The following is a 24,480-nucleotide window of genomic DNA, read 5'->3' as shown; positions in this document are numbered from 1 at the left end:
TCCCTTGCAGACCTACACCTGGAGTTATGCCTGCCAGGACATGGCAGGAGCCTTGTGTTGCTGCATCTGTTCTATTTGCCTGCACGTGTTTTATAGGTCCTTTTGTGGCTACTGCACAACTGAGTTTTAATTTTAAATTCTTCCTTTTCTTCCCTCCACCTTCTATTACCCATCAGGTCATTTCTGCCATTTCTCTTCAACATATAGCACTACCTCTGGTGAGGCAAATTAATTCACTTTAACTCTTTGTCAAGGATTTCAATGCCTGAGTGTTTTCAAGTGTAATTGCACTCCCCCACAGCTCAAGCCAAATAAATGGTCGTGCCGTGGGGTTATTCACATAAAATTGTACATTCTGTTCTTAATAGGAAGCTTTTTTGTGTTTGTGTTTGTGTGACCAGAAAAAGGATATTCCTAAAACTATTAGGGGGAAAATAATAGAAATAGTTTTCTTAGCAGGGTTTGTGGAATTTTCACTATTTTTTTATCCTACTTTTCTAATCTGTTCTAATCTGTTAGTGTGAAAAAATCCCCATTTTATCTACATATGACAGAAAAAATGGTAGAAAAGTCAGTTATACAAAGTGATTGGAACTGCTTGAAGTGGGTTTATTCGAAGTGTTTTCTTCAGTGAAGGCAAGTAAGACTTGTAGTTAGGAACAAAGAATATAGATCATCTTTTAAGATGAAAGACTACATTTAGGAAAGCGGGGACTATGAAAATGACTTCATTTTTATGCCAGGTCATACAGCACTAGCTCCAGGTAGTGAGTGTAAGCTTTGGATCTACAGAAGAAAGGGAGTTACAGTCCTTTAGTTTATCGCATTCTCCCTCAAAAGACAGTCCAATCTGACTTCATTTTTGTGGGGGTGTGTGTGTCCCGGATGGGTAGAATCAGATTCCTTTGAAGCACGATGTAACTTGCTCTGTGTCTGGATGTTATTCTGCAGAGGCTGTGGAGAGGCTGATCCTGCGCTCGTGTGGTGCTTCCTGTGGGAAAATGGGGTGCAACTCCGGTGATGGCATTCCTTGTGTTCTTTTATTAAGCTAGTTTCAGGCTTATAAGATTTATTCTCCCATGCATAGGGTTTGTTTGATAGGTTTACTCTTTTAAATAAGGGTAAGTTTCTGTAGGCACAGTAGTATCAGCACAGGCATTTGTGTCTTAGCCAAGACCAGGCATTGGCATGTTGTTTCATCGTTGTCTTTTTAAGACCTAGAAGTTTTTGGAAGAGAAGCGGGAAAACTTCCTCTTGGAAGGATTTATGCAGACAATGTCAGAGCCAAATAGGCTTTCAGGGAAGTTTCTCCTATAAGGGGGCTGGTGCAACCACTGCCCATAGTAAGGGACATGCTCCTTGACACTTCACAGCTAGCTCACAGTCCATTTCCAGTTAGTACAGAGAGACTTTCAGGAACAATCATTTATTTAAAGGAATATCTCTTCATCCAGACTAGCAAAAAATCTTTTTAGTGGCATGAATGTGGAAAATCTCTCTCAATTTTCTGCCCTGCCAAAGCCATGATATGAAATTTTATATTAACACTTCCGTGTGTTGGAGCTGAGGACTGGCAAGAACAGCATCTTCTGGATGACAGAATCTTCTTTTCCCTCATTTTAAAAGGCATTTTGTGTCTTCATCATTCCAAGTACCAAGCACCTCACATGCTCTCTCCAAACAAGCACTGGGTAGCACAGCCTGGGTTTTAGCTGCTGTTCTTCTACAGAATATAACAAAATCTCTTCTGGGATGATGCTTCAGAGCATGATATTTTCTGCTTGACTGGTATTAGTTTCAGATTCCCTTGGCACTCAGTTATCTCAGTGCACCAGTACCAATCCTGCAGGGCTTGTGTTTAGTTTTGCCACCTGTGTTTTCTACCCACAGACAGTCATACCTCACCTGGGAAGGCACACAGGCTTTTCTCTTGGCAGGTGTGTTTAGACAGGACTGATCTGGATGAAAAGAAACATTTTGCTTCTTCTGTAGTAATTCAGTTTTAACCTGCCAAAGCTGGGAACAGGTGATGGACATGGAAAGGTGGCAGATTCCAATGTTAGAGCTATTTGCCTCTCTGCTTGTGGAACCCAACACCTTCTACTTGACCTCCTGGTCACAATCCAAAGCTGGCTTTTTGGCTCTCCCACTTTTTGGATATGATTGCTGTGAAGACAGGGAGCCCAGAGGATTTGACCAGTATCCCACAGTGTCTGTTTGGTTACATTATTGGGTTTTTTCTCTGGTTTTGGTCCCACTGATTGCTCCTTCACCCCCTGACCTAAGCCACTTCTTAGTAATGGTTATCCACAACTACTAGTGCTGTGTTCAGAATAGCTGCACCCATTTCCCTTGGCATTGATGAGGCTCAGTCATTGAAGGAAACACTATTCCCTGGACCTGGTGCTCCTTTCAGCATTCCTGTGAATTGCCATGAATATTCATGGCAATCAAAGCAAAGCTTGGCTTATTCAGGAGGAGAAAAACTGTGAAGATCTGGGGGAAAGTGTTTATTCCTACATACAGTCTGCCCCAGCTTGTCTCCAGACAGGCACTAAAAGCTGTCATACAGTTGTAGGATGTGATTTTGCTTTTTTCTTCAGTAAGAGGCACCAATGAGCCCGGAGGATGCACAGGAATGAGAAGGCTTTGTGTCAAAGGTCATTTACACCTAACAAGGCACTTTAGTAGTGTTCAGAGCATCTCATACAGTAAGGGGGGCAAACAGGAGGTGGGAAGAGTATCATAAGGAAATATCACATCATACTTGTCCTGTATGTGGCATCCACTTGGCTAATTAGCCATGGATGATCTCATATTGATGTTCTTGAACTTCTAGGAAGACTGCACAAGTGCTGTTTTTGGAATAGTGACCGTTCTTTCTTTGTCAAAAGGTGGGCTTTTTGGATTTTTGGGGGCTTTTTTGGGGGGGTTATTTGCTTGTCTGGTTTTTTTTGCTTTTCGGTGTTTTTTTTGGGTATCAATATCTCACTCTTAAGTGAGATATACAAAATATACAAAACTAGGATACTTTTCTCATTAATTTATTCAGCTTGAATTTCCCATCCTCTTTTACTGTCTAGTCACTCAGTCTCCTGAGGTCCTGAAGTTCTTCAAAAGTGACCCTTCTCATTGCTATTCTTTTTTTTATTAGTCGACCTTGTCACCCTGTTATTCATGTCATCTTCCAGGTGACTTGTGAATGTGATCTCACGCAGATCCCAGCACAGACCACTGTTGTAGAACTTGGTGATGCTTAACAGGGAACCAGGTTTGACCCACGTCTTAGGTAGTTCCAGGGGTCCATCCCTGTCATATATGCCAGGCTACATCTTTCCTGAGTCCTCCCTCATGTCTGCCTCAGTGTCTGTTGGGATTTGCACATGTACTGTTTATATTTTATTTTAATTTTCATGTGCTTTTGTGTATTTTATCCACAAGTCCAAATCTTTAGTTGGATGTTCATACTCTATGATATGGGAAATGCTTTCCTTGCATCTGTCCATACTTTTATTCTTCATTCTGGTGTACCTGAATTTACAGAACTTTTGATCCAGTATTTGACACAGACTCGATGAGGTGCTTTCCTAGTGCAGTATGGGCTTTTATTTAGTGCAGGAAATAGCATTGTCTGATAATTGTCCCTTTAGGTACAGTCTTTCTTCCCCCTGTAATGACAAAACTCCTTTGGAGTCCCAGGCTGCACAGAAGCTTCCTTTTATCAGGTGCTTCTCTCTTTAGCTCCTGGCTAGTTTATTCTGATTATTGGCTATACACAACCTTTTTGATGATTATCAGGTTTACTAGAAGGGCAAGGGTAGCTCACATCTCTTCATTCAACCTTCCTGTTCCAACAAGCACGATCAGTTGGATCTCATTCTTTGACCATGGTGCATATTGCAAACCTATTATCTTTTTTTATTGAATAAAATTCATATAATCAGGTCTGTATCTCAATGCTTGATGGTGTTTGCACAAAAGTTAAGATATAATCTGTATATCAGAAATCCTAAGAGGACCTTCCATCTACTAGTTCGTTCTAAATATTAGTTGGGAAGTATCTGTCTGCTCTTGGTGCACCTTTTGGGTACAGACTGTTCCATTTGACTTGAGGATTTGTGCTACTGGCTTAATAGCGTTGCTGTAACATTTCATTATGTCACTGTGAGACACAAGCTGCCACGACAGATACTCTGAATTTGTGGCATTTCCCTCCAAAGTTAGGTTGCCTGCATTTAATCCCTTTTGACACAAGAGCTATTTATTAACTGCTTGCTAATTGCCACAAATGGATTTTTTTCAGTCGTTCAAAGATGTAATACCACTATTTTTCAAGCTTTGTTACTCTTCCAGCTTCCACAATTGATCTTGCATTGACATTGGTCAAAGCCCTGCCTCTGTCTTCTGTTCTTAGCAAAGCTGTCTGTTTTCTTTATATCTGCTTTTCAGTGGTTGTGCCCTGGATAGCTAATTCTCAGACTGAGTACAGAAAATAAAAAGCCTTATCTCAATGGTATTTCTCAGAGCAAATTCTTTATTTTTTCTAGTTGGTTGGTTGGTTGGTTGATTTGGTTCGGTTTTGTTTGTTCGTTTGTTTGTTTGTGGCTTTTTGGGGTTTTTTTGTTGTTTTTTTTTTTGGGAGGGGGAAGGTGTTTTTCCCCCCTTCTCTGAACTCCTAAGCTCTGCCTGGGACAGTCTCCTGAATGTTGTATCTGCAAAGAGACAAAAATTCTCAGTGCTGAATTGTCATATTCCCTTTTCCCTGGTTTGTCGACTTCCTAACTGACCATTTTTGGACTTCCTTTTTAATTAGCTTCGTTATTGTCCTAAAGTGGGACATGACTGTATCTTTTTATGTCTCCCTCACATCCCAACCCCTCCTTGGTAGAAAAGCTCGTGCACCAGGGAGGAAATCCAAGAGCAAGGAAGAAAACTCCCACAGAAGCAGAAGGGTTTTGCAAATAAGAGCAGGACTTTCTGTCATGGTGTCAGTAGCCATGTAAATTTATCTTTATCAGGCGGAATGCTGAGGGACTCTTCCTCTCTGTCAAATTGAATTATTATGCTGCTTGTAAAGCAGTAGCATTTGTATTTTATTAACAAGGTTTTGAAGATAGAATGAAATAATCGTGGGGGCTATAAAGATGTAATGTATAGATAACTAGGTTGCTGCAAATACAAACCACACAGTTTTGTAGTGAATATTTTACAAAAGTATTTTTATCCCTGGATACAACAATAATGAAATAGCAGTAAAAATGAAGCCAAACCAAACCAAACAAAAAAACTGCACAAGTAATTTTTTTAATGAAGTGTGGACTTAAGTATTGCATATTTTATGGGATTAGACACACATTTTCCCATAAACCTTTGACATCCATATGCACTGTGTTGGCTTCATTTTGGTTTTTGCTTGGCAGTCACTGCAACTATTCTTTGTAATAGGATTTTCACAAAAACTGAACTTGTTCTGCTTCTGTAAATCCACTGTGGACTTCAGTAAGAGGCAAATGTCCAGGGAGACACAAACATTTGCATAGCACAGCCTTCTCGGAGATCAGGAGAGATGCTCCCTCAATCCTCTGATTCCAGCACTGGTTGAGTAGTTTTTTTGTTGGCTGCTGAAACCAGAAAGTTCTTTTCTTTGTAGCATGCTGCAAGTGAAACAACAACAGAATCGTGTTGCCTTTTACAACCAAAACTTCTGCCCCTTTCTGATCCCATGCAGGATCTAACCAACTGTTGAGCTACAGCAATTATTAACAGTCCTCTAATGGGTTTGCTGAAGTTTTTGGGCTCCTGAGAGGTCCTCAGTAATCACAGGAGCTTGTTTTCTGCCTTTCTTCCAAGAAAGAGGTATATAAGAGGTATATAGAAGATATATGATAGTAATCTGCCCCTGTCAGTAAAGTTGTTTATAAACTTGAGGCTTCAGGTGAACACTCTTAGAAACTGTCTTCAATGGTAATAAATTATTGTCTTTATAAATTTCACACTTTTTATGGTTTAGGTAGTGGTTATCTTCTTAAGTGGAGATATATCTCTGTAAATGCATGGCACATAGGATGTTAACCAAGTTTGCTTCATTTAGACTAATTGACAGACAATTTGCCACATGCTTCCAATTATTAATTTATTAATGCAAATATTTCATTCAGACTTCATAAAAAACCTTCCACTAAAACACTATGAAGAAGAAAACTTTTTTTGTTTGTTTGTTTGTTTTTTACATAATGTACTTTGGATTGTGTGTTCTGCCTCCTAAAGACTTTCCCTGAGACACAGGTCAACATTGCAGAAAACTTTAAAAAGTCTGTGTCTTCTTTGAAATTACTTTTGGAATGAAGGGGACATAAAAACTATAAAATCCAAAATACGGTTTGTTTACACCCAGCATCATAACTGGTGCCATGTTCAGATATAAAAAATGAAGCACTTGAGCAATTACAGACCAAAGTCCATCCCAGACAGAGATTTGTCAGTGGCTAAAGCCATAAGGGAACAGTGTGTTTTCAGCAATGAGCCTGAACTGTCTTAGGGATGCACTGAGCTGTCTCTGCTCCACATCTGAGTCTCCAGGGCATCTGTGAAGTGACCCATCGGGAATTTGCAGTATTTGCAGGGACTGAATCACACATTCTGGCTGCTGTATGTTTTGGGGGAAGCAGCAGGAAGAAAAAAAAATCTGCTTAACATATCTTATGCAACGAAAAGAGTAATAGAGTATAAACACAGATATTGCGAGTTGTGATCAGACTTGTGCTCTCTACTAATTGCTGTGTTTTGCAACTCATATTTTGATCTAGTGCTTTGTACTACTGCAGGGAAAAGGGTAAATAAATATCATGCTTTTCAGAAATGAGTAAGTAATTGCTCTTATCAGAGTGACTCTGAAATCAGACACTGTGTCTCTGATAAAGTGAAAACCTGAAGCTCTTGGCTGATTTGCTTCCTGCACTCACCATAGCCTGGGTATTCCTGTGCTGGACTGGAGTCTGTGACAGAGACACACCAAAAACTTTGTGTGTGTCAGAATAAAACAAAGGGCTTGTTCTTAACTTGGTACTTTATCGAGAGCCCCTACAAAAAGATGAATTGCATGTTTTGCAAAAGTTGATAAAACTGTGATTATTATTTACACTGTGGTGGATATGACAAATTAAAACTACCATCTGATTTGGGGGGTTTAATATAGGATCAATTTCTTCAGTTTTTAACTTCTTTGATTGACAGAAGCAATGACTGGCTCAACAAGAATTATCTCTTAGTTCATGGCAATATTATTGTGTTCTCAGTCTACATAATTGTGGATTTCTACTTAGAATGAAGCAAATTTGATTTAGAATGTTCTTTTAATTGAAGCTTTGGAGTAGAACTTGAAATGCTGGAAACCTTATGGATCATGTCAGAATTAAGAAATAAATAAAATCCTTTTCAGTATTTGTCAGTTGAGTTGAAAAAAAGAAAACCTTAGGTTTGCTTTCAAATTTTTAAGTTTGATTTGAGTGAAGCACTTACTCAAAAACTGAAAAATTGCAGGTAACCAATGTTTTAACCTGGGAGAATAACTTTTGTTAAAGCCAGACTTAAGCTATATAAATTTCTTCGTTGTGGAAAAAAAGTGTTTGAATCATTGTAAGTAACTAAATGAGAAGGACAGGATATGCAGAAGGGTTTATCTGCTGTGCAAAGCTGACACCCTGTGTTTTACCAGCACGTGACCAAACAGCTCCCATTTGATGTGCTGGCTTTGACATTCACCGTGGCAATTCGGAGCTGATGGTAAAGTTTGGATGGTCTTTGCATGTGTAATCACATAACATTTCTGTCACACTGTGTGAGCAAAAATAATGAGCTGACTGAGGAGTGTGTGGGGATGCGTGCCACAGTTTGCAGTTCCAGGGACTTTTGCTCTTTTTGGCACTTTTGGATTTGTTTGCACGTTGTTGCTATTTTGCTTAAGTACACGATTCCATTTTTTTATTTATATTATTTTTATATTTATATATAAGGAGATAAGTATAACGTGTTTTAAGATACTACTACCATTTCTCTTCTAGTTATGAATATACTGAAAATACTTATTTTCCTTTTATGACTCTTGGAGAATATATTGCTAGTCATTGAGTCTGTACAACTGGTTGCACAATTCAGGTTTGTTTTAAACAGTCATAACCACTGCATTAGCTTCGGAAACAAACCCATTGGGAAAAGGAAACTCAAAAGATGAAGCAATGAGAAAACATTTTATAACAGTCTGTGAAAGCACTGTAATCCATCTTCTGTGTCCTAAAAAAATATGCACAGATGAGTTTTTGGTTGTTTGGTTTTTTTTTTTTTTTTCCTTTTGGAAACATATACTTGGAGAGACAATTAGTTTTTCATAAGGAAAAAAAAATATAGGCAGAAATTATTGGTGTAAGGAAGACAAGAGCAAGTTTTGCAGAGGGGACCTGGAGGAGGGTGCAATGCATATTCATGTATTTCCTCTGAACTTCTTTGAAAGTGTTGGGAATTTTTACCATTTACATGAAAGGAGCAGTCATTTAGGAATAAAGGTAATATGGTCGTAGTCAGGTTTCCCTGAGATTTACAGGATGTCATTTTAGGAAGTAATCTTGTCTTTTCCCTTCTAAATGTAGAAAAGAATAGCAGTATTTCCACATGGCATAGGGATGCTGTGAGGTTTAAAACCTGAAATGCTAAAATGATGGGGGGTACACAATGTAAGAGTGGCCAGCACAAGGTACCCAGGTATTCTGTGGTTGAGAAGAGGTGGGATTATGGCCTCATATCTTCCTGAAGTGGTCAGTTTTGGAAAGGGCTGGAAGGTTTCTGAAAGCAAAGGTCAGGTTCTGCAAATATAAGCTCATTGAGTGTGAGCCATATTTCTGGAAGCAAGAGCTATTTGAGTGATTTATGAGGCTTGTAATGGAATCTATGATGCTATTCTGTTTTAAGGTAGTGCTTGGGTAGACCAATGGCAGCAGCATAGTGGTGATGATAGAAAAAAATAAACAACGACAAAAAAAAGCAGTGTTCAGATGTCTGGTTGAAAATGGATAGAAAAATAATTTATACATAAATCTAAAGCCATGTTTTATTTTTATTTCTTTCATTATTGGAAAAAAGGAAAGAAAAAATATTTTTTTTTTTTTTAAGTGCATCAACAGTGCCAATATTTAAAATCTGGGCAGTTGTCTGCTTTGTTTGTTGGGTCACATAAAAAAAATAACAGCCTTCTCCTCAAAGTTTACTATTTTGATATTGAAAAGATGTAATAAATGGATGAAAAAAAAGAAAAGGACAGAGAGGATGAAAGGTCAGATGAGGCAGTGATTACATGGTGTGTACTTGTTGTAGTCACTTGGCAATGTTTGTAGAAGGGGAGGAGTTTATTTGTTTGTTTTGCTCAAACTATAATATGAAGCAAATGACTTTTGTAGGGGCTGTACAGTTGTTTAAGTGCCTTGCAGAAGTTGCAGCATGCTGATGGCATCAGGTGGAGGCAATGATTCCTCTGTTAGAGGGAAGGGAAAAAAATCAAGAAAACAGCTTAATGTCTCTAATATAAGAAGCAATTTCTTTTTCTCTCCTTAGCAACACTAAAAAAGAGGCTATCTCATCTAGTAAGGTACATGATGTGGTTTTGTTTCTGAGATATTATGTGGAACAATGAAGTATATGTTTGCTAACTGTGCAGGTTGTGTTTTTTATTATTGAAGATATTTTTAACTTTTCTAGTATTCTCTAAATTGTCATTCTCAAGCTGTATTTAAATTGGACTTCTTATGCAGATTTTAATTACATTGTAAGCAAGTTCAATTTATTTAGCAGTGTGGGTTGTTTTTTGGGAGGGTAGTTTGTTCGTTAATGTCTTCTCCTTTTCCCCTAATATGTTTGAGATGAAGACAAACACTTTTGTGCCCAATATGAATATGTCTCTATAATAGAATGAAATACTCTGTGGCCAGTATTATCTTCTGATTAAAACTGAATGTAATAATGCCCTCTGGGGAAAAGAAACAGATTGATTTATAGCACTAGATCCTGTCATGTCCTGCATATTCCTATTGTCTAGACCATATATTCCTAATAGCAACTACAGTGGGCTCCAAATGAAATTATCCTACAACATTATTACCTGCATTTTACCCGCAAGAAGCTACAGCATACTCTGGATCCCATGAATGACAAATGTTACCTTCTACAAAAGATGTGCAGTATGAGTTTCCTTTGTTCCCCAACCCATTCTTTAGGAGTTGTCAAAGATAATTCACATCTACATTATCCCCCCAAAAGCACCATTAAAGCACCATTGCTTAGCTCTGCCATTACACTGTTCAAACTTTCTCTGGAAGTCATTTTCCTTAAGTACTTTATATTGTGAAGGTAACTCTATTTATTGACATATCTTTAAAACTGTAATAATCTACTGCTTAGCATCTTGACAGGAAGGCATTTAAGCAACCTTATTTTTGTGAGATGATGGTTTGTGGAGTTCTAATCCATGCAGGGGGCAGTCCTAGAGAGGTGGGAGGTTGCACACTTTTGGATTTGCTGTGGAAGGTGGTTAAATGAGGCAAGTGTCACAGCCTAATGCTGCCACGTGCAGCTCTCTTAGGCCACGTGCTTGATGGGATGCCTATTGTACCTGAATTATGCTTTAATTTTAACAGTGGGTGACTTAACTGCTTTGAAGTAAATAACTGGGTTTGATTTACAGTCTCTGCAGATTTATAAGAAGCTTTTGAATGTGCAGCTAAAAAAAAAAATAGTAGTGTTATAGCTATGTACCTCTATAAATCTGTCTTTATTGTTCAGCATGTGCATGGCTACTGGGACCCCATTATGAGTTTACAATCACTGGGCAATGTGCTTGAAGCTCAGTAATGCAGAAATTAGGGGTGTTATGGTTTTCAACTCTTCTTACTTGTTTTTGACATGAGAGTGATGTAAGAAAATTCACTCTCTATAAAACTCTTAACAGTCAGGATTGAAAGATAAGGCCATTCATAAGGACCTTATTTCATTATGTCAGACTTTTTCCTTGCTCATTTAAACTGTTGGCATCACAACCAGCTCTGTGACACAAGACCCGGTAACAGAAAACTTCATTCATCTTACTCATTCCAGAAACTTGATGAGTTTTGTGATAGAATCATTCTATAACACAAGTAAAACAAGAAATATGAAAAAGGATCTAGGAGCAGAATTTGCCACCCTGCTGTAAAATTCCAGGGAAAGACACAAGCAGACCTAAGGTCCACCATTGTCACATTTCCTCTGAGTGCTCTGTAAGCAGAGGGGTTTGTTAGAAGAGGAAAATGTGAGGGGTTTTCTGTCATTTTTGTTGTTCTATAAATCCCAGGATTCCCAATGGGAGGAGGAAGTTTATCGTTAAATCCACATTTCTCTCTCATTATCTGCTCAATATGCAGACTCATATTGAACATTAGCCAGTGCAGACTCGTAGAATCACAGAATGGTTTGGGTAGAAAGAGACCTTAAAGTCCATCTCATTCCAACCTCCTGCTATGGACAGGGACACCTTCTACTAGACCAGGTTCCTCAGAGCTTCATCCAACCCAGCCTTGAACACTTCCAGGGATGGGGTATCCACAGGTCCTCTGGGCAACCTATGCCTGTGTTTTGCCACCCTCATTTTAAAAAACTTATTACTTATATCTATATTTTGACCTGAGCAGTAAATTTTCATAGTGATCTACTGCACTGCTAAAGAGGCCCCAAAACTGATGTCTGTGGCCTTACCTTTTGATTAGTGCTCAGATAATAGTTCACAGCTCTGAGGACTGACAGGGAGTTTGTAGGACAGACAGTGTCATGGTCTGCATGGTGGCCTTTGAAAGATGCAGAACTGCTAATTTTAAAAACTCCTCAGTTGTGGGAAGCTTCAGGCCTTGGATCTTCTCGATGAGTGGGGCTGCACCCAGTGGAAGGATAAAAGTCTGATTTTAAACAGAGTGAGAAGTGTTCGTATAGAATAAATCAGAGAATCACAGAATGATTTGGGTTGGAAGGGACCTTAAAGCTCATCTCATTCCAGCCCCCTGCCATGGGCAGGGACACCTTCCACTGTCCCAGGTTGCTCCAAGCCCCGTCCAACCTGGCCTTGGACACTTCCAGGGATCCAGGGGCAGCCACAGCTTCTCTGGGCAACCTGTGCCAGGGTCTCACCATAACCCAAAGCTGTTCTCTTCTGTACCGGGTTGGAAGTCAAAAGTCCTGGGTCTCTGAGTGATGGAATAGACTCTGGGTCTCTGAGAGACTCGGTGTCTTTTAGAGCTATCAGGATGCTTTTGTTGAGTGTTCATAATGTTTAGATTAGGTTCATATTTTTGAAGATTCTTCAGCTTGGGGAGACTACTGTGTTCACATTCATAGTTTTTTAGCACGGTATCTCCTAATGTGCTGTAGGGTTGGAAGAAAGCCAACGATATTTTTGTCAGTAACCCAGTTTGTTGAAATTTAAATTATGTTACTCAGCAAAAAAGAGGAAAAGCTTTCTTTTCTTTTGAGGAACATGAAGTCTGGATGCTTTAAATTGCTTCTTTAAATTTAGTATGTTTTAGGTTCTGCACTATACTTTTAAGAAACCGTATCTGAGAAGGCTAATTTAATTCAGAGGAATCAGATATTCGAGGATGAGTCACTTGAAAAAAGATGGATGGATATTTTTCATTTGATTTTTCATTTTTCAACACGTGCAATAATCACTCTGGACATGGCTGTTAAAAGTTTAGACACCAGTGTATCTAACTTATTGAATGGTGACATCTTTAATAAAAATCATAGTTTGTAAATGGCGTTGCAGACATAATTATGGCAAATTGCTGTCAGCAGAAGGGACACAGAGAAATCTATGCCAGCTTAAGTTTCCCAAGCCACAGTGTCAGTATAAGGTTGTCTGGGCTGCTAATTAGGAGCATTACTCTCAGAAGAGGCGCAGCAAAGGCAGTGCTGCAAGAAGATTTCACAGCCTGTCATTTTTGTGTGTTTTAACTACTATTTACCTGGTCTCATTGGATACTGGAGAAAAAGAAAGGCTTGCTGCTACTGGTCTTGTTCATAACTTGGCTTTTTGCTCATGTGGAGGCAAAAAGTCTATTTCCTTTGCTGTTGTTCTTTGTAATAAAATTTGATTATTCCTTTATAAATACATAGTTTTATCTCCTTTTTTTTTCTAAATAAGTGGTAAATTAAACTAAGTCTGGTTATGCCTGGCACTAATTTTACTTATCTACCCTATACAGGTCACAAAGACTCATCTGCCAAAATCCCAGCTTTCAGTCAAAAAATTAAAGCAGCTTCCTAGTCATGGAGAGGTAAAATGGATATATGTGGAAAAAAAAGAGAAACCCTGAAGACTGAGAAAATACAGGGAAAGGAAAGATGTCTTGAATATCTTGGCCTATTTTTTTTATCTCATTTTTTATCGTTTTGGCTTCCAGACATAAATCTCTACATATCTACACACACATATATATATATATACATATATATATATATTTTAACCTTTGTTTCAGTCTCACCTCTTTTGACTCATTAGGAAGCACTTGAACAGCACTCCTCTGTATTGCACCCCCACTGGGGCCTGTGCTGACCTTCCATGTGTGAGGATGCTCATTGCAGAAATGTTAAGCTCCTGAAAGTTTTCTTACAACTTCTCCAAAGCATTTATTCCCCAAGCATACGGTCAGCATTCCAAACAACTGTTTCACCCTCCTCAAAACCACCCACTTTCTAGAAAATAAATTAACAAGTGGCTCTTTGTAGAACTATCTGTGACAGCACTGAGCTGCTCTTTGCAAAGTGGAAAGATACACCTGCCACTTTTTAAAGCACTGCCCCTTCTCTCACTTCTCTTAAGCAAGCCCAGAATGAAATTTGTCTGTGGAAATTTGGAATGTTACATTGATTCAGAAGAGATATGTAAGGGTTATTGGAGAAAAAGCAGTCAATCAAAATAATAAAAATAATTCTTCCTTTAAGATAAATTTTTTCAAAAGAAAAAAAAAGCAAGCATTTTTTGTGAAAAAATAAATATTATTTGTAAGCATTTTCTAATATATGTTACAAATATACAGTTATTTCGGGAAAATGCAAGCAAAAAAAAAAATGTATAAATAAAAGACATGTATTGATAGGACAAGGGCGAATGGCCTTAGATTAGGTTTAGATTAGATTTCAGGAAGAAATTATACCCTGTGAGGGTGGTGAGGCCCTGGGACAGGTTGCCCAGAAAGGTTGTGGACTCCCCATCCCTGGAAGTGTCCAAGGCCAGGTTGGACCGGGCTTGGAGCAACCTGGGATAGTGGAAGGTGTCCCTGCCCTTGGCAGGAGGATGGAACAAGGTGATTTTTAAGGTCCTTTCCAACCCAAACCACTCTGTGATTCTATGATAATAAATATTATAATATAATATAATGTAATATAATATAATACAGATATTATATAATCAGTATAATATAAAGAAAGGTCCAAAACTGTGCTGAAAGAGAAAGGATGATACATGGTTCTGATCTTCTATACTAACTTGCAAAGAAATGGTCACACACACCTTGAGTCTTGAGTAAATTTCCATTTCAGTCATGTTCAGAACAAGGACAGTTTTAATGTATAAGGCAGTAGAAGTTAAGTTCTTTCCTTTCAAATAGTGAGATATTGTCTATCTCTTTCATTATTAACAAGAAGCGTATGGAGAGTGCAATGAGCATTTTTAATTCTGATTGTATTTAATCCAAAATCATTTCCCAGTTCACTCAGAAGTTTCTCAAAAAGACTTCAACAACTCCTATGAACTCCACTGAGTAGTTTGCTTAGATCAGTTAAAAAACAAGGAATGTTTATACTGAAGTGTATAACTGGAAAAAACCTATTAATTTTTGTTTCTAGTCTTTCTTCAACATTTGGGAAAAATGAAATCTGTTAACATAAGACTGATTTTAATAGATGGTACATGTGCAGAATCCTCAGTTACAACACTAATATAATACAAGAACATGTCACTGCTTTTCCCTCTCCTCTGCTCTCTGAAGTCTTATGCAAGTCTTGATTTGAAATGGAAATAAATGTAGCAATTCCTACAGTACAAGATGTATGTTGGAAAATCAAAGTGAAAGAAGACAGTCATTCTCCATGGCTCTGGTTTGTATAAAATATGGTTTGGCCATAAGACATATATTTCCAGTACCCTTTGAAGATTTAGCCATCCTCATATGAAATTACTCTTTTCTCTAAAGGTCTAGTAATATTTGTGTGTATAAAAGAAATAGGAAAAGTTTACTTCCAGCCATAATTTTGCTACTGCCCACGGTCTACATAATGTCATTAACTGGAGTAGAATTTAAACTATATGATGTCTTAACTATTCTTTATGAAGTCCTTTAGAGGAAATCCTAGTTTTTAGAAAGTAATAAAGGAAGGATGATCACATTTGACAGAAATGCTCCAAGGAAACTGTTATTAATATAGGAAAGAACCCTCAAAAATTTATAGAAGATTGCTCAGAATAAATATGTGTGGGGAAACATTTCTTTTTAGGAACTTCTGAAACCATGTGAATGAAAGGAAAAAAGATTAATTACTTCAAAGATATGAGTAGACTAGACATCTGCACATAGTGGGATTTATATATGAATTCAGAAATAGGCATGAAATTAATTCAGTAACTTCTTGAGTGCAAGAAGTTTTTTATATATATATATATATATATATATATTAAAAGTCCCCAGTGCAACCAAACCCTTATCTCCATGGTATACAGCACATGCAACTTGTGTGATAACTGGGGAGCCATTCACAGCAGCTTAAGGCACAGCTGCCAGCAAACCCATGGAGATTAGAATGTGATTCATAGCACTTGTTATCTGCTGAGTGGATTTTTCATGCAGAATATAATTTGATGGGGGAGTGGACTTGGACAATTCTTTATGAACTTCCCCTGTGATAAAGTGGATGTGCCCAATGCACTGCAGAGGGCATGGTACGAAGAAGACAAAACCCAAACCAGATCAATGGTATCTACAACACACAAATGGTACTGTGTGTTCAGTGTCCAGGTTAATTACTAGATGACAGTGATGTACTGCCCCAGAAGGTCTATTTTTTAGAGAAGTGTTCTTTGCATGGTAGGACATCTCTCTGAATAGGTCTATTCTTCCTCTGAAGAAAAGTAATGTGAATTAATGTATTGGTTTTTTTCTGGAAGCTCTGTGCTTAAGTCTTGAAACATGGCATGCTTTGGAATGAGCAGCTTTACAAGGAATGGAGTTGTAATAACCCCAAGTGTCTTAAATAACCTGTGCTGCTGGGACCTCTGTGCCCTTCCCAAAGACATCTTGCTGGGGAAGGGAAATTGGGTAAATAAGTGTTAAGAGCTACCAATGCTTTTTGACACAAAGGTTGTGGTGTGGTATTGCTTTAGAATGTCTCACTTTTCCTGGACTGCTGAGCAAGCTCAGTTTTGACTATTGGATGCAAATTCCTAATATGATCTTGAATTAATCATTCTCGTTTTCCATTAAAAAAACCACCTAATTATTCTTGTTTTCCATAAAAAAACCCCCTGTTTAGTGCAATTTCTTGCGATATGTTAATGAATAACTAAGGAAAGGATAGAGCAAACATCTTATAACTGTGAATATTGTTAACAGATACAACAATCTGTGTGTGATATGCCTTTCATGTCTCTATCACATTTATCTAAAAATAGGTACTTTTCCTGCACAGTAAGAAGAAAACAGCATCCTCCTCCAGCAGGCTGCTACTTAACCTTGCTCCTTTTCATCCACTTCCCAATGTACAGCAATCTTCTAGAGCTCTCTTTGCAGAAATTTAATTACTAGTTTTATTTCTACAAATGTTTAAAATTGAATCCCTTTTGCACCTTTCATTCTTTATAAGTGATGTTTTCGGAAATGTTTCTATTACATGGAAGCTTATCTGCAATTTTCAAAAGCCTCACTGAATCAGTGAGCCATAAACTTTTCGTTCCATGACTAAAACTTCAGAAAATGGTAAGAAGACACATTGAAAATTCTTAAACTGTTATTGATTTCTAGAGATGCAGAGTTTTGGGGTATTTTTCACGATATTTTTAAAAGCACATCCTATGTTTTGCTTGGACAAGGAAAAAAATCCAGGTTTTCCTCACTATTGTCCAAAATCTATCAGTGCTCACACGTCTCTCAGTGCACCTGACATTGGCCTCCTTCTTGAGGTTGGATACTGGAATAAATGGAGCATTTCTTTATTCTGGCTCAGCAGATCTTTGTAATAAGAGCTATCAGAAAGGGAAAAGGCACAATATTCACTTTGAATTGAAAAGGAAATGAATAGTGGAAGGGCAGGAATCGAAGAGAGAAGGGGCACCAGTGACCTGTGTAATGGGGTGGCTGTGGTGGAATACACCTGGTATTCCTGGTATTTCATTGAGTAAATCTTGTTTACCTGCACTTTGAAGGACAGGATGAGTCTCCATGTCTGCTTTAAGTATTTAGCAGGTACATGACTCATAAGCCCTTAGTTATTGTCAAAAACTTAATGATTACATTATTGTTCAGTCGAATTTACTTTATATTTTCCAGTGCAGCATTGACGTGATAGGAGCAACAGTTTTGTGTTGGATTGTGGAAAACAAACGTAAAAATTCCACATCTGAGGGCTGATAGAAATACAGAAACTGAAAGTAAAAAAAAAAACCCTACTGTGTGAAATGATAGTTTATCACATCTGGCTTCTCTCATCGTGATAGAATCTTGAAACAAGAATCCTGTCAACAAGAATAGGAAGAAAAGGAATCTTAGTTAAATGAAATTGGTAAAGTTATGTTCTTTGCACTTCTTTATGCTTTTGCTTACTGTAACAGTACAGCTGTGTACGGACAGGTCAGTTGACTTATAAGAAAAACATGGAATTTTTAAGGCATTTACAAAAAGTGTCTCCAGGATCCCACAAGGCAAAGAACTAACTGTTTGAAACAGCTGTTTTGGTGGCTGAGAAGCTGCCACAGCAGCCAGGGAAGGAAAGATTGCATAGCTGTTAATAAATATCTCTATATAAGTATCCTGCAGACATTTACCTCAATGCTACTTATTGTGGTGGTTAAATCAGTACTCTGGTGGCATCCAGATACCTCAGAACTACAAAAAAATAGTGACTTAAATGAAAATGAATGAATACACATGCATCTGCTAGTACATACAGTGGTTTTAGGCATGCATATCTACGTACAGATTTTTTTTTTTTATTTCTGTGAAGTATTTATGATCTGCTTTTAGTCCCCTTAAAATATAACCAATAAACTCTCACAGGCTTTAGCAATGTAGCATCCCCATGGTGTAACAGGCATCCTAGAACACCAGCTTCAGAACTCGTGTGGCTTCAGAGCTGCCTCCCCCCTGCAATCTTCTACCATCACCATTTCAGACTCCTGTTTCACGGGTGCGCCATCGTTCAGTGATGTTGCTTCTAAATATGCCCTAAAAAAAAAAAAATCACAATGGCAAACTTTAAAATATTTAAGAGAACTCCAAACAAATGTGTATCGCACCACCGAAGTTGAAATCAGACTTCTGTGCTTAAAAAGGAAGAATTCTCTCCAACCACTATTTGTGTATTAAGGATTGGATTCCTTATAATATGCCATCTAATGCATGTAAAACAGCTGGAGCTCTTTAAGTGAGTAGAGCATCTGCTCAGTGAAGCAGCTGGCAGCCAGTTATTTGTATTGCAATTGCACTCCTGAGCTTCTTTTTTCTTTCTTTCCTTTTTTTGTTTTTTTTTTTTTTTGGCAGATGTACAGCAAATAGCAATCGACTGGATCACGGGGAATTTTTACTTTGTGGATCACGTCAGTGACAGGATCTTTGTTTGCAGCCAGAACGGGTCAGTGTGTGTCACCCTCATCGAGCTGGATCTCAATAACCCCAAGGCCATAGCTGTTGATCCATCAGCAGGGTAAGGTTACTTACCTGCATTAGCATTTATTTTACGTGCTGCATGCTTGCCTGTGACTGAATATACTTTCTGTTTCGTTCAGGTGTTTAAAAACCTATTTTTTTTCTGCTGTATTGAGTTACTTGCATAGTTGCTATAATAAAACAGTAACGTGTAGTGAACTTGGAGCAAATAGTTAACTACTATAGTTGCAATATTAATTGCAATATGTGCCTTGTAACTAAACAAAATGGAATTGAAACTGAAAAAAACAATTTTCTCCCTACTTATCATAAGATTTGTTTTGCCTTTGCTTTTCAGTAAAGTGTATTTCTAACTAGAGTGTGTGGAAAAGGAACTTTAAAAGGATTTTTATGCTGTATTCCCTCAGTTGCATGAATATTGAAAATGGGTTTAACAAGTTTATTTGCAAAAAAAAGTGGAAGAATTTTTACTCCTTTTTAGAGGTCAGCTATAATGGTAAAATTACATTGTATTTGCTGTTTCTCTTCCATAGAAACATTCCACATCACTTAGGAATAAAACTTTGCTTAAAATTCAGGGTACTAAAAGTTCTCTATTCTATAACATCCACCAGCTGGGAAAGGTTTTCAAGTGAAAGCATAACTAAATAGGAATAGTAATAAGAATAGGATCAAGCTAATTTAAAAACTAAATTTTTGTGAGGATTTTCAAACTGGGATTTTTATCTTGGTTTTATTAGTCAGTAAGTACTTTAGACTGAAATGCCTGGTGGAATATGTCCTAAGCTGCCATAAGTCCCTTCTCAATAAATACAAAAATATTTACTGTAGAACAGCTTGTCATCCATATGTGGACTTTTGTCACTCTTTATTTAAAGCCTGACCGAATATTAAGATGTATTATCACAATGACTTAAATTCTGACAGGAACAGCTTGCCTGTAAAGTTTACAAAGAAGTTTGGTAATGCAGTTCCTGAGTAGAGCTGTATTTCTCTCTGCAGCAGATGGTAAGTTTGACTCGATCTGACTGCAGAGTTGTTTTAAAAGAAAAATAAAAATTCACGTAGAAATTGATTTTCTGCAAGTTCTGGTCTTAAAGAACTTGAAGCTTTCAAATTTGCCGACAGCAGCCTTTTTTCTATACGTTTGCTTGTACATTCTTGGCTGGATTTACTACATGAATCCAAAGCTTGTCGTTATCTAATCTTATCTGTCAGGGATGGACGAATTATATCCAAGCCTTTGGTGAGGAGGGATGGAACAGAAAATGAGAGACTGTTTTCCTTCAATTGTTACCTGCTGGCTACAAACCATTCTTACTCAGAGAGTTGCCTTTTTCATTGCCATATGTGAGAGGAATAGTGGCTATTTTAGGTAGATGTAAGTGCTGGCCTCTAGGAAAGGCCAGGAGTGATTATGTTATTTTACAGTGGGATGATTCAGAAGGAATATCCATTTATTTCATGGTGGAAACACTTGGTGGAAAATTTTCTCAGAATACATGGTTTACATGTATTGCAGCAGTTATTTCATTACTGTTTTTATTGGTAGTTTTATTAATTATCTGATGTGTTGTTCTTTTAATCGAATATCTAACGTACTGATAAGTTCCAACTTATATATTAGTTCTGCTGGTTTTTGTCTGGATTTTGATACAGAATGCAGACAGAAAATCAAAAAACATTCTGGCTATTTAAAAATGTTTTGATCCCTTTTTTTTGTTCTTTGTCTTCTTGCTTTTTTTTTTCCTACTTTGTTTTTTTTTTCTTCTTTTGGTCTTTGGTCTTGTTATTATTTCACATTGATAGCAGTTAAGACTAATTTTGGTGTCTTAACTAAAAGTGTGGCATAATAAAGTATTAGTGTGGCATTGCTGTTTGGGTAACTCACTGGTTTTATTTCATTTAAAAAAATCACAAAAGCATCCATACTAAAAAAATATTGCAAGCTGAGCACTGAATGAGTTGCATGAAAATGTGTGTGCAGCAGCTTCTTAAGGAAGTTGTGTTTATACACTGTAAGCATATGATTATATACCCATTTTTTTGGAAGGGTGGTTGTGTTTAAATATGAAGCCCAGGTTGTTCTGGGAGGTTTTATCTCCTGCAAGAATTAAATATTAAGGTATTAAATGTAAGGTATTTGCTCCTGTCACATGTAATGCTGTCCTAGTATGTTCAGTGTCCCTGATGTTCTTCTACAAACTGAAGGTGTGCTCGCACAGAGAAGACCATTTCCTATATTAAGAAATTCAGAATGTTATCACAAGCCCTTATGTCTATGATAAACTTCCTGTAGTAGCACAGGGTCAAGCTCTGCTATTCTTGCACGCTCATGTCTGTGCTGTGTTTAATTGTTTTATGAATCAGAAATTCTGATTTTATTCATAAAACAACTAAAGCACTGGTGGAAAATGTCTTCATTCCAAATAGTTCCCCTTGCAGCACTCAGGAATATATTTTTTGAATGTGGTTAATTTTACATCTCTGTGCCTTCAAGTTTTGATAGATGTTTGGTGCTGATGGTTTTATATATTCTTCTATGAGCTTACAATGGAACTCGAGCTACTAAGCTTACATTCACTTCATTCACTACAGTGAATGAAAGAACTTTTGCTATTCTTCCAAAACCGAACTTGAAATTGAGAAAAGAAACATTCTGCTATTCACACAGCTCTTGCAGAAGCAAGTTTGTTATGTGTCTAATCTGAGTATGTTACTTTGGTAGGATTTCAGCACTTTTATCAGTCTGAACTGTGTTTGATGTTTTGACTATTCCAGAAAAATCCCCCCCTCTACCAATGAACTTACCCAGTTAGAGGTTTTGCAGTACTGATTATCTGTTACATCATCTAATTTTAAGTTCAGAGTAGCACATCAGACCTGTGTTAAGGAGACCATAAGCAGGGACCAAGTATGTGTTTCCACTGATTACTGTGAGTTCTTCAGAGCCCAGACTTGGCAGTGAAACATGGATGGAAGAAAAAGCTAGGACAAGGTTAGTAGGAAATAAAGTGGCAACCAGAAACAGAGAGGGAGAATAAATAGTTTTGCAATAATATTTTATCTATCAAATGCCTTTGAAGTAAGATGTTTGGCTCCATATGTCTGCAGTTGATAGTTTTGATAAGTTTTAATATGGGACTTCTTTTCTTCAGTGGTCAAGAAACAGAAGCGATTACTTTTGCTGGTCCTTGAAATCGGTGTAAAATTGATGACGGTGCTTATGACTGTCACATGAAACAAATATGAGCTGAGTTAGAATGAGTTTATCTCTAGCTAAGGTCTTCAGTAGGTCTGCTGTACTCGTGGGGAAAGGCTTTTTAAAGGATTCCAGCTAGTTTGGCAACCGGTGTGCATATTCATGAGACTTTGATCACCGCACATCGATGATAGGGAAGGTAACACATTTAAAACTCACAAGAGGATAGATCAGATTTAGGTTCTCTCCCAGCTCTGCCACAACCAGCTAAATGTCTATACACAAAGCATTTTATTTTTTTTATGACTCTGCATCTCCTTGTATTTAATAGGAAGCATAAAACAGCTCAAGCTATCTGATATTTGAATGCATTCAGGAACATTAGGAATTAATATTGTAGAATGCAGTTCTAACTGTATACATCTACATATTTATGCTGTAAATATGTCTACTTAATTACCTTCACTGCTCAAGGTAAATTGTTGCCTTCCACTGGACTACAATGGCAATGTAGAATGTATAGCAACATTTTACAAGGGAAAAATGCCTTGGAGTAAGGCAATACTTTAGTCCCTTCCCAACAGGAGCACTTGAAATGTTGAGTCCTGATTGAACTCCTTAGACATTCAACATACATGTAGTAATATAAATACCAGAGTCTCTTAATTTCTCCTCATATCCATTTTCTCTTTTCTTTAGGAATGCCAGAAAATGGGAAAAGGCAGGAATAGAGGATAGGGCTGCAACCTCAGGGCTACTGCTGGTTCCAGAAACCAGCAACTTTACTGATGGCTCTGATGCTATTTGGGATGCTGATCATAATTTTTACTATATTTTCACAGGCTTATGGAAAGAGATGAACTTTAAGGATAATGTTTGAAATGCAGAGGGTATTGATCTGTCGCCCACTTACAAAACTTTCCAAACACAAGGAGATGTGTGGATAAAGGGCACATAGGGTGAGATTATGAGGATGTGCAGATCAAAGCTAGCATGTGGAAAGATATGTGGAGCAGTGTGGAGCAGTACTGGAAACAGTACAGGAAACGGGTTATACACCTCCTACATGAACCTCTGTAGAATCATCAGAGAATCCCAGAATGGTTTGGGTTGGAAGAGACTTTAAAGATCATCTCATTCCACCCCCCTGCCATGGGCAGGGACACCTTCCACTATCCCAGGTTGCTCCAAGCCCTGTCCAACCTGGCCTTGAACACTTTCAGGGATGGGGCAGCCACAGTTTCTCTGCCAGGGCCTCTCCACCTTCACAGGGAAGAATTTGTTTCTTATATCCAGCAGCTCCATGTCTGTCTTGTGCTGAGGACCCCAGAGCTGGACACAGCACTGCAGGTGGGGTCTCACCAGAGCAGAGCAGTGGGGCAGAATCACCTCCCTTGACCTTCTGGCCATGCTCCTTTTAACTCAGCCCAGGACACATTTTTCTTTCTGGGCTGTCAGCACACGTTGCCAGGTCAGTATAAAAACAAGGTGTATCCGGTGGGGGGGGAGAAGAGGATGAGGAAGAGAAGAATTGGAGGGGATGTCTAATTAGAGCCTGAAGTCATTGAAACTTGTAACTACCATTTAAAAGTTACATTAGTAACAAAAGGGAGAAGAGATTTGCTGCTTTACAAAGGAGATGTGTAAAAGGAGCAAGCTCACATTTTAATACTGCAACAGTGTGTGTCATGTAAATATTTGAATAAATCTTTTAATCGGCTTTTCCTTCTGCTGTGGTGTAGAAATAAAAAAAAAACCCACAAGCTCTACTTATTTCTTTCACAAAACATTTGTAAATGCACACAAGAAGAGACTGTGATATGATGATGTTTGAAGAACAACAGCTATTAATGTGTCATGGTGTTATGTAGCATTTCTTGGTAATGTTAATAAGTCAGGAAGAAAAAAACAACTACACAACAGTGAAAAAATTTATTCTGTTGCATTTTAAGTCTGTAATAGCAATCAGTTGATACCTTTGTGATTCACAAAGAGGAACAAGGGAAATGGGAGGAGAATTAACAGCTTAAGTTTTCCACTTCATCATCTCAAGAATTTGTTCTGAGGAAAAAATATGAAAGTATTATGCCGTTAACTCCTCATGGATTCTAAGGATTCTAAGCATAGATTGTTCTGTGGCTCGAATGAAAGCCACAGTATGAAAATAATAATGATAATTAAAAATACATAACTATATTTTTGAAACGCAGTGGGGAAATTTGCCTCAGTCTAAAATTTCAGAAAATAGGAGGAAGGAAGGGGTAAGACAATGTTTTGAAGTGCAACCTTTCCTATAACAACAGAGCAGCAGCTTTAAAATATCATACAGCAGAG

At 37.8% G+C, this 24,480-nt stretch overlaps 1 protein-coding gene across 10 annotated transcripts in view; it reads left to right on the top strand.

The window, feature by feature from the left end:
• Positions 1–24,480, top strand: part of LRP1B (LDL receptor related protein 1B) — a 672,101-nt gene that overhangs the window by 366,223 nt on the left and 281,398 nt on the right. For all 10 annotated transcript variants that reach the window (XR_004358017.1, XM_032693191.1, XM_032693192.1 and 7 more), the window contains one exon: positions 18,819–18,981. Coding sequence is in view for 9 of the 10 variants with exons in the window: in XM_032693191.1 (XP_032549082.1) it covers positions 18,819–18,981 (163 nt within the window). In the remaining variant the exon portion in view is untranslated. The remainder of the gene's footprint in view (positions 1–18,818; positions 18,982–24,480) is intronic.

Source organism: Chiroxiphia lanceolata, chromosome 7 (genome assembly GCF_009829145.1).
Source record: "Chiroxiphia lanceolata isolate bChiLan1 chromosome 7, bChiLan1.pri, whole genome shotgun sequence".
Classification (NCBI taxonomy): domain Eukaryota; kingdom Metazoa; phylum Chordata; class Aves; order Passeriformes; family Pipridae; genus Chiroxiphia; species Chiroxiphia lanceolata.
The sequence above is the reverse complement of the archived record's forward strand: the minus strand, read 5'-3'. Positions and strand labels throughout refer to the sequence as shown.